Below are 9,253 nucleotides of genomic sequence, written 5' to 3' on the forward strand. Positions count from 1 at the left end.
GTGTAGAACAATCAGTCATTTCCACAAGGTAAAAAAGCACAAAGCACCAAGGTTCCTCTGAAAATTAATTCTGTACAAGTCCAGGAGGTGTTCACTGGAGGCTGGAAAAGTTCAACTCTTGATAGCTGCTACTGTGGCCATTAATCATGTCAATACAAACAGGTGTTGTGCTCATGTTTGTCCGTTAACTTGCTCCTGGAGTTTAAAATGGTGTGCTACACAGATGTGTTGTCAGAGCAATTTGCTTATTTACATTCATGTTCAGTATCAGTATAACCAAATACAGTACATTTAACCTTTTACATCACATTCCTCCGTACGGGCAAGTGCAGCTAACCTTACTCAAAGCGTGCCTCCTCACTGATAACGCTTTATATTTTATTTCATGCTCCTTCTTGTCTCCAGCTGCTTGAATTTTCCATGTTTTACGTAGGAAATTCATCATTCATCTACAAGTCCGTTGTACAGCAAATATTGTTGTATAAGTTCTTCGACACTATTTTCATATAAAATGTACTAAAATAAAAATTCCACATATCTAAGAGTTTGGACTGCATGTTATTTATTAACTTCCTGTAACTGATGAATGCCTTTTAATTTAAAGGTTTTTTTTAAGAGTTTGACACTTTCTGGCAGTTAAAGTAAGATAACATTTATAGCAGGTTTTCTGTATATTTTCTATTTTTCTGTCCGTTAAATATGAAGCTACAGCTAGCTGCTGGTTAGCTTAGTTCAGCACAATGACAAAATGGGAAAAAATGCTAACGCCAGTCTAGCTCTGGGAAACGTTCACAGAAAATAGTTTACCAGCACTGCGGATGTACACACCATGTACATGTTACAAACATTAACATGTTATCCCGTTAAACCTAAGTCTGACAATTAACCATTTTACTATGAGGGGTGAAAAGTTGATTGATAGAAATGGAGGTGATGAAAATGCAAGTTACTTAAAGCTGTATTCCCCAAGATGTCAAATTTATGCTTGAATGTTTTCTTTCAGTGACATAACAAGTTGACAGTTTGACCCAACTTTATTAGTTTCCTAATATCGCAGACAAAGTATTTCATTGCAACAACACATTTCAATCTACAGTGTACACTTACAAAGGGGTGTAAATAGGAAGGTCAGCTGAAACACAACTGGGTGCATTACAGTTAAAGCAAAACGGTTCAGCAACCAAAAACTCCACATGAAGTTGGTGCCGGGTGGCGAGTGACTAACAGTCTGAACAAGGAAAGGACTCCATCCCGGCTAGTAAAATATTTACATGGACAACATTTTAGAGGAAAATGCTGTGTATTCTACCGTCAGGAAGACCAAGTCTGAACACAAAGGCAACAAAAAGAAAACACAGGTTCTTAAAAAAGTACAGCAATTTAAAACCATGTCTCACGTTATTCATATTTTAGTCCTTGTTTTCTTGTCTTTACAAAAATTATTTGACTGCTTTCCTTCAACACCCCCTCCCCAATAATTCTACAGTTAAGACAACAAATCTTTTTTTACTTTGAGTGATCAGGCACAGACATGTTGTGGCCTATATTAAAAATATAAAAGGGGACAGTGGAAAGATAACACGGTCTGGTTGGGGATGTTCTCAGTCGCTCATCTCCATGTCTTCCTGATGGTGATCGTCTCCATTCAGTTTGGACTTTTTGGGGATTTGGCCCTCAGATCTCTCCATCTCCTCCTGGCCTTTGGGGGATGAAGCAGAGTCAGAGTCACTCTTCCTCTCATCATCATCCTCCTCCCCCTCCCTTTCTTTTTCACTGTCATAACCTTGCTCCTCTTCATCGTAATCCCGCGTCACCTGTTGAGACAATTTGAGTGAGTGTTAAAAAAGGGAATTTAGAAGTCAAGGTTAGTCTAAATTCTACAATTATCTCTTTGTTCTCAATGTACATTCAGCAGCATCACATGAAATGTAGGTTCCTACTGGCGTTCAATTAGATGTCCATAATTACTGAAACATACCTTCACGTCTCCTTTCTCACTATCAGACTTGCGGTCCCGGTCTCGTTCCTTGTCTTTGCTCTTCTTCTTCTTACTACTGGAGCGCTCTCGTTCATCTCTGCTCCGGTCCCTGTCCTCCCTCCTCTCTCTGTCCCGGTCCTTCTCACGTTCCTTGTCCTTCTTTTTCTCTTTCTTGTGACTGAACATGACGAATGGATCATTTTTAGTTGTTGTACTCCAAAAGTATAACATGGTTGATTGTATGTAAAATATGCACGACAACTCACCGTCTGAGCGATGGAGACCGGGACAACCTCCTCCTCGGGGACCGAGATGCACTACGGCTTCGCCTGTGCCTCCTGGGACACAAAGTAATAAAACCGTAAAAAACAATGAGTTATTTGCTGTTGTGAACATAGCAGAGTGTCACATTAATTGAGGGGAAGTGCATCAGTTGAGACTGGCATGTGCGCCTGTATTTCACCATGGTAACACATAACACTGTACTCAGACCACTCACCGATTAATGCTTCGAGACCTCCTGGCACTGCTGTAGCTCTTGGGGGGCGTCTTTGACCTTTTCTTAGACTTTTCCTCCTTTCTCCTGTCCCTGATCAAGACACAAGCAAGGTCAACAACATAGAGCAAGCCGCAGCACATTTGCAGGAAACGGGGGAGACTTTGCTTTGACCTCCTCACAGTGCCAGTGAGCAAGGCATTGTTTCAGAAGTGAAGCTGTTCAGTGCCAACGGTCCTAAACTGGATATACCGACAGCTCTTTCAAGTACTGTATATTCAGAAAGTTCCAGGTTTAAAACTAAAAATAATGATTTAAAAATAAAAATTATGATTACAACTATAGCTCAGATTCTGCAGCAGTGGTAAACACGTGGTCAGAAATAAAATAAAAAAAGGCATTTATTTTGGTCAAATAGTGGAGATGCTGACCTAGATCTACTGCGGCGGCTTCTATCCCGGGAGTGGGACCTCCTCCTCCGAGGACTCTTGGACCTCCTCCTACTCCTTGAATGGGACCTCCGCCGAGACCTGCTCTTCGAACGTCTGCCAAAATTAAGGCGTGGCACATTTTAAAAACATAAGAAATAACTGCCAGAAATTAAATATATACTGTTTGTAGACACCACAGCCAATTATTTTGTTCACATCTCATAATGCCAGTCCAGAGACAGAACCTGTCATGCAGGTGTCTTTACCTGTGTCTTGAGCGAGATCTGGACCGCCTGCGCCGTGACCGTGAACGGGAGCGGGAATGTTTGCGCTTGTCATCTTTCTTATCTGCAAAAACAAATGACAAAGTTAAATATCTACCAGGCAGTAGAAACGTTTTGCTCACATAATGGAACAAATATACCGAAGCTGACTGAACTAAATTCCAGCACAGTGTTTACTTAAACAGATTACTACAGACTGTTAAATAAAACTAGTCTACATTAAGTGCAGTATCCCAAAGAAGCATCCACAGTCCTGAGGAAGACTTCAGGAAACAGAGCACTCACTTCCTGGTTCAATGGCTGCAGAAATGAGGGACTGGGCCTCTCGGACTCTCTTCATGGCCTCTTCAATCTCCTTATTGGAGGCATCAGTCTTCAGTCCAGGATTCAAGTTCAGTCCGGCCGCTAATGGATTCAATCTGCAAGTGCCATCAATTACTTAGACTTTTCTTAAAGGTATATTTAGGCTCACTGGATTGCATGCCCTGGATGAGAGTGTGTGTAGTTTCTTACTTTGGGTCCATGGACTGCATGAGCTTCAGGAAGTCTGCAGAAAGAGCCTGAAAAAGACACGAGAAGGATATCACCATGAGAAAGACATTGTTTCAATACACTGCGTCTGTGAATGTGACGGATCAAGTGCTCACCTGGGGGTTCATGTTAGGTCCTGGCATTCCCATGGCAGCCATTTGCTCCATGTTGGGAGCTCCAAGACCTCCGAATGGCGTCCCTCCCATCTGAAATAACAGACAAACACTTAAGATGCTCTGCAGAGCTAAATTAATGCGTGTTTCAGGCCTGTGTGTGTAAAAGAAAATAGTGAAAATATCCCAAAGGGGATTAATAAAGCAGTTCCTCTTCTTAAATAAAAAACTGCACTTCCAGTCCTGACAGTAGTTTATGGTAGTCCTAGTAAATCTGGCTCAAACACTATGAATTAGTATAAACTAGGCTACAGAACAAAGTAGGATAGACTGAAAATATAAAAGCTCCCTGCATGTTACATTCCTGTTCATTTTTTAAAATGGCAATATAAACTGAACCCACCACGACCACAATGTAAGCTTTTAAGACAAATGTCAAAACTCACTGTTGCTAGAGGATTAGGTGTTGGAAGAAGGCCTCCCCCAGGCATCATTCCTGCCACAGCATTGGCTGGAGCCAGCAGCGACATAGCTTTAGATTCATCAGGAATGACTCCTGGAGAAGAACAACAACATTTCAGTACATGCTCTGAGCAAACATCGATTAACACTCAGACAAGACTTGCAGACAAGCCACCTCAGTCTAACTACTCTGTAGTAGAAAAAATAAAAAATAATAAAAATCCACTTTTTGTCTTGTCTGTAAATCTTGATACCTGACTTTTTTTTTGTGAAAGTATGATTGTAGGATTAGCAGCTATGAATTTAAAAGTCACAATACACACTGTGGTCAACACTGCCAAGATTTTATCACCTGTACTTGTTTTTTAAGTCATGAACCAAACGTAAGCAAGCACAGCCAGTTGTCCCGTGGGATGTGCTCTCAACTTTCATTAGATGTTTTATGAACAAGCGACTCGCGCCGGCTGCTTCGCTATAAAGCACACAAAAACATTGAGATACAGAAAACAAAGTTCATGATTTGGGTGTAGACACAAGGGTACATTTCAACATCACTTACCATTACCAATACAACAACAGAAAAGGTTCAGTCATATTACCTTTTCTGGGCTTTTGTTGGTGGTTACTTTGTACAATCCCACCACAACAAAAAAAAAAAAAAAAAAAAAACTTACTTGGCAACCAGATAAAGTACTGCTAACAAGCTACAGCACTGCTAGGTTTTAACCAACAGTATGTCACTAAAAACACTAAACAATCTCAAACATAAACAGTTATGGGCTACTGCCAGCAAAAGTTGTGATATCATGAAAAATGTGCCCAAAGCTGAAGAAAAACCAAACAGTAAAATCAAAGGAAAAATCTTATGGGGATGATCATCCATGGTTGTGCAATCTGAAAACAGGCTATTTTTTAATCTGACATTTGACATTTTAAAAAGGGGGGAGAGAGAGAGAGAGAGAGAGAGAGAGAGAGAGAGAGAGAGAGAGAGAGAGAGAGAGAGAGAGAGACACACACGCACGCACACACACACACCCAACAGAAAGGACACTTGAGAAACAGGATAAGGCTGCAGAAGACAAAACTGTTGGTGGCATTTTCAGCAGGGCCTGGTATATAGGGCTGGCTGAACCAGGAAAAAGAACTGTAAAACACAACAACAAAAGAAACACCACTGTTAAACGTGAGAGTCACTCAACTCTTTCAGAGTCATGTGTGGAGAGGGTCAATAAAAAAAAGCATTTTTACTGCAACATCAAGCAGAGGCTTAAAACTACGTTTATCTCTTGTGTGTTAGTGAAAATTTGGAAATACAGATGCACAGTGTGAAATAATACAAGGCTTTGGCACATGAAGCAAGTAAAAGCCAAAGGCAGTTTGTGTGCTTATCATGAATAATAACCAAATTATGTGCTAATTAATTTCACTACATCTGCTTAAAGTAACTGTTATGACGGCACACACCATCAAAACCTATTCTAGCATGCACAGCTGATTAGTCCATCTATCCTGCATGCTTTGTGCTTGGTGTAGGGATGTCCCGAACATTTCCCCCCTGATCTGAGCCATTTAATATTAGGATTCTGCCAATACCAAGTCCCAATCCACTATTTATATTTTCCTTTGTAGTGCAGTTATCCGGCTGATTAGATCTCTCCTCAGGACCGTGTGGACCCGTAAGACTGTGCTTGATTGACATCTCCCTCACCCTATTGCTAAGTTTTGCTGCACCTGTAAGGGTGTAGCAACTTACACCTGGAGTTTGGTGACTTAGCAACCTCCCACCTTGAACCTAAAATTAGGTCTAATCAGCCAGAAACTGAAAACAGCAGTGTGTACGTGGGTCTTTAATGGTTTCCTATAGTGATAATACCAATGGACAATGGAGTGTCAGTGTGGATCTGTTGTGGCAGCAAATCAACTACATGTATGATACATGACATAAATGATATGGTACATCCAAGTGTAAACGCAGTTTTCAACTGCAGGTCTTTTGGAGGTGTAGAACACCTGCAAAATGTTGCTGATATAGAGGCAAAGCAACTGTTTGGTTTTTGTTTTTTTTTTTACATAAAATGGCCTTTTCTCACTGATGCATACCGTCAGCATATCATGGATAACATGAACTAAAGCTCATTGTTGGCGTTTATTGGTTCTTACAAAAGGTTCAAATATAAACAGAGGATCATAACTGGTTCACACCAATCAATTAAAAAACGTTTTGATTGGCCTTGATACTAATCCAGCAGATCAGCTCGGGGCATCCCTAGTTTGGTGCATGCCTACTACTCGACATACATTTTATTTTTAAAAAAATATTAAAATCCTTTGAACATGTGAGAAATTGAGATCGCCCTGCACCTTCTCCCCCACCCCCTCATTTTGCTTAAGAGTTGTGTGGCTAATTCTTTTTAAGAAAAGATGCCTTGAACAGAGAGAAAAAAAATAAAGAGTTAATATTTTACTGCAGAACAAGAGAGAGAAGGGGGCTTGCGAGCCTGGTGCCATTATTTTTTCTAATCTCCTGATGGCAGCAGAGGACCACTTTCAGCCAGCAAGGAAGGGGCTCTCTGCAAATGACTTGTCCACTATGAAAACCACAACACAAATAACAGAGAGAGAGGTTTACAGCTAGATTGTAAGACATGGACACAAATGTACATTTCCCTTTTACATACCTAGAAATGCCAAGCACTGGAAAGCATAGCTAATTTTGCTTGGTCAGAAAAAACTCAAAATGGCTCAGGTAGTGTTTGCAATTCTATAAAAACAACCTACACATTGTGATGTTTGTTCAGAGATAGCCATGTGAGTGAGACAGGAATTAAACAGACACCCACCTTCAGCAAAGGGGACCACGATCAAGGCTCTGTCCACGAAGACGGTGTTCGTCAGGTGTTGGGAAACTCCCACCGACTCAGACTCAAGGAACTTTACAAAACACACACGTGAAGTCACAGGCAAGGGAGAGTCACTGGAAAAAAATACAGATATGTTGTGCAAAGAATACAAACAAGGAGACCCAACATGCCTTCTTCAAATTGACTTGAATGAGTTTTGTGTCCCCAGGGACAACAAAGTTAATAATGGATCATGGGCTGATGTCTACATCCTCTGCTTAGATCAACAAAGTACCTTAGAAATATTTACTTATACTGTGCACAGCTCTCAACAATCAAACATCACTGATGCTTTCAACCTTTATCCTTTATCCCCCATTGGTTGCCTATGTTACTATGTTGTTGCTGTTGTTACAGTTCTTGACGTGTCCTACCTGCCGAGAAGCCAGGTGTAAATCGACAGAGGAAAATACAAAGCAGAGAACAATTATCTTCTATAGCCAATTACATTTTTAAAAAATGCTGTCGCTGTTAAATCTAGGGCTTCAACTGTTTGACATAACTGAATTACTTTTCCAATTACTCTATTATTTAATCTATAAAATGTCAGAAAAGAGAGAAAATGAACAAATTATTCCATTTACAGAGATGTGAAACAGAGAAAGGCAGAGAGGCTTCAACAGGCTAATGTTGAATATTTTTCAGTGCTGAATAAACTAGTTGACTAGTTGGTATTATTCTAGTGGTGTCAACAGTCATCTATCATACCATTTTTATTCAAATGTGAGGGTTTACTGTTTTATTAGTGTTTTCTATCAATGTAAACGGAATATATTTGGATTTTTTGGCGGTTGGTCAGACGAAACAAGCCATTCAGAGATTTCACCTTTGAACTTCTGACGGGCTTTCTTTGCTAACGTTGTTTTCTGACGTTTGGAAACAATCAAAAACAACTGACAGATTAACAGACATAATAATACACGTAATCATTTGTTGAAGTCCTTATATTTTAGCTTGATAACTGACCCAAACAATTAGCAGATCAAGTTGTGATTCATTTTCTGTCAAACGGTTAGTCGACGGACTGTTTCAGCGCTAATTACATCCCGTTGTCTGTGGAAGAAAGGGAATTTAAATCTGTGCCAAGTCACTCACATAAACACACGACAGGATAAAAATATCAAGATATGTCCCTCATGTGGAAAGGTTAAGAGGGGTGACTGCTGCTGCGTTCACCAAAGGCGCGGGGAGACGTTAGCATTAGCATGTCGTGCAGCGAGGCCTACTCGACGCTACAGGCCTCAAGAGGAGCCTAGCGTGAGCCGCGTAAGCTAGCTAGGCAAGGCACCCTTTTACCTATTAATAGTTTAAGATACTCACTCAGGTGGAAACAGTTTGAGCTCCTCTATGTTTCCGAGGAATCCAAACAGAGTCCTCATTTGCTCAGACGTTGTGCTCGGGGAGACATTTGTCACCTGAATGACGTGCGTGTTGGAATTCATTTTCGCGAGTGCTAATCAAGCTAGCTAGCTTTATGCTAGCAACGTGCCTGGATTTAAAACAAAAAAGACGAGCTAGGTAACGCTTACGAGTAAAACAACATCAGGCAAATACGAAAGCTAGCATCTCTCATGTAAATAGACGGTGGTTAATGTTTGCTGCGGACAAGAACACGACGGCCTCGAGCAGGGAGCAACAATGCCGCTGCCGAAAGTGTCGTGAGGCAGGGGTGCCGCTTTCATGAACAGTTTGTAAGTTCGTACTTCTGTAGCTTTCCCCAGCAAACACGAATTGTCCCATTCAAGTGGGGTAAAATACTATAACAATTTGTTTTTGGTTGGTGGAAGAAATGAGACCCTTAACCGATGTTGAAGTCGTAATATCGCCTTTTAAAAATATTCTTAGCATCATATCTTTGAAGAAGAAGAATTGCTTTATTTATCCCCTTGATGGATATTAAATCTCTTTCACTTTATTATTATTTACACACACACACATAGGCCCACACAAATACACTCATAAACACACTGGATTCATAGACATGTGGTTGTTGGGGAGAGATGTTAGCGATGGGGCTGCCACATAGTCAGGTGCACCTGAAAGCTAATTTTGTGTTTT

General features: G+C 40.7%; 1 protein-coding gene across 3 annotated transcripts; it reads right to left on the reverse strand.

The window, feature by feature from the left end:
- Positions 1-1,015: 1,015 nt before the first annotated feature.
- Positions 1,016-8,848, reverse strand: srsf11 (serine and arginine rich splicing factor 11). 3 transcript variants are annotated; one of them, XM_070908965.1, is made up of 12 exons: positions 8,516-8,848; positions 7,136-7,269; positions 4,280-4,389; positions 3,837-3,926; positions 3,703-3,749; positions 3,475-3,608; positions 3,172-3,253; positions 2,906-3,019; positions 2,478-2,561; positions 2,245-2,316; positions 1,979-2,156; positions 1,016-1,814 (listed from the first exon to the last, which is right to left on the reverse strand). In XM_070908965.1, the coding sequence occupies exons 1-12, from the start codon at positions 8,635-8,637 to the stop codon at positions 1,602-1,604; spliced, it is 1,380 nt and encodes a 459-aa protein (XP_070765066.1). In that variant the 5' UTR covers positions 8,638-8,848; the 3' UTR covers positions 1,016-1,601. The 3 variants fall into 3 exon arrangements, with proteins under 3 accessions (XP_070765066.1, XP_070765065.1, XP_070765067.1); XM_070908964.1 differs by having other exon boundaries at positions 2,478-2,567; XM_070908966.1 differs by lacking the exons at positions 7,136-7,269; positions 8,516-8,848 and adding an exon at positions 4,648-4,884 and having other exon boundaries at positions 2,478-2,567.
- Positions 8,849-9,253: the final 405 nt, after the last annotated feature.

This window comes from Enoplosus armatus, chromosome 7, assembly GCF_043641665.1.
Source record: "Enoplosus armatus isolate fEnoArm2 chromosome 7, fEnoArm2.hap1, whole genome shotgun sequence".
In the NCBI taxonomy this organism is placed as follows: Eukaryota; Metazoa; Chordata; class Actinopteri; order Centrarchiformes; family Enoplosidae; genus Enoplosus; species Enoplosus armatus.

Coding starts and splice junctions, on each gene's coding strand:
- srsf11 (XM_070908964.1), bottom strand. CDS start 8,637: ATGAATTCCAACACGCACGTCATTCAGGTGACAAATGTCTCCCCGAGC. Junction 2,317..2,477: donor AGGTCTCGAAGCATTAATCG/GTGAGTGGTCTG, acceptor TTTGTGTCCCAG/GAGGCACAGGCGAAGCCGTA. Junction 2,157..2,244: donor CGGTCTCCATCGCTCAGACG/GTGAGTTGTCGT, acceptor CGTCATGTTCAG/TCACAAGAAAGAGAAAAAGA.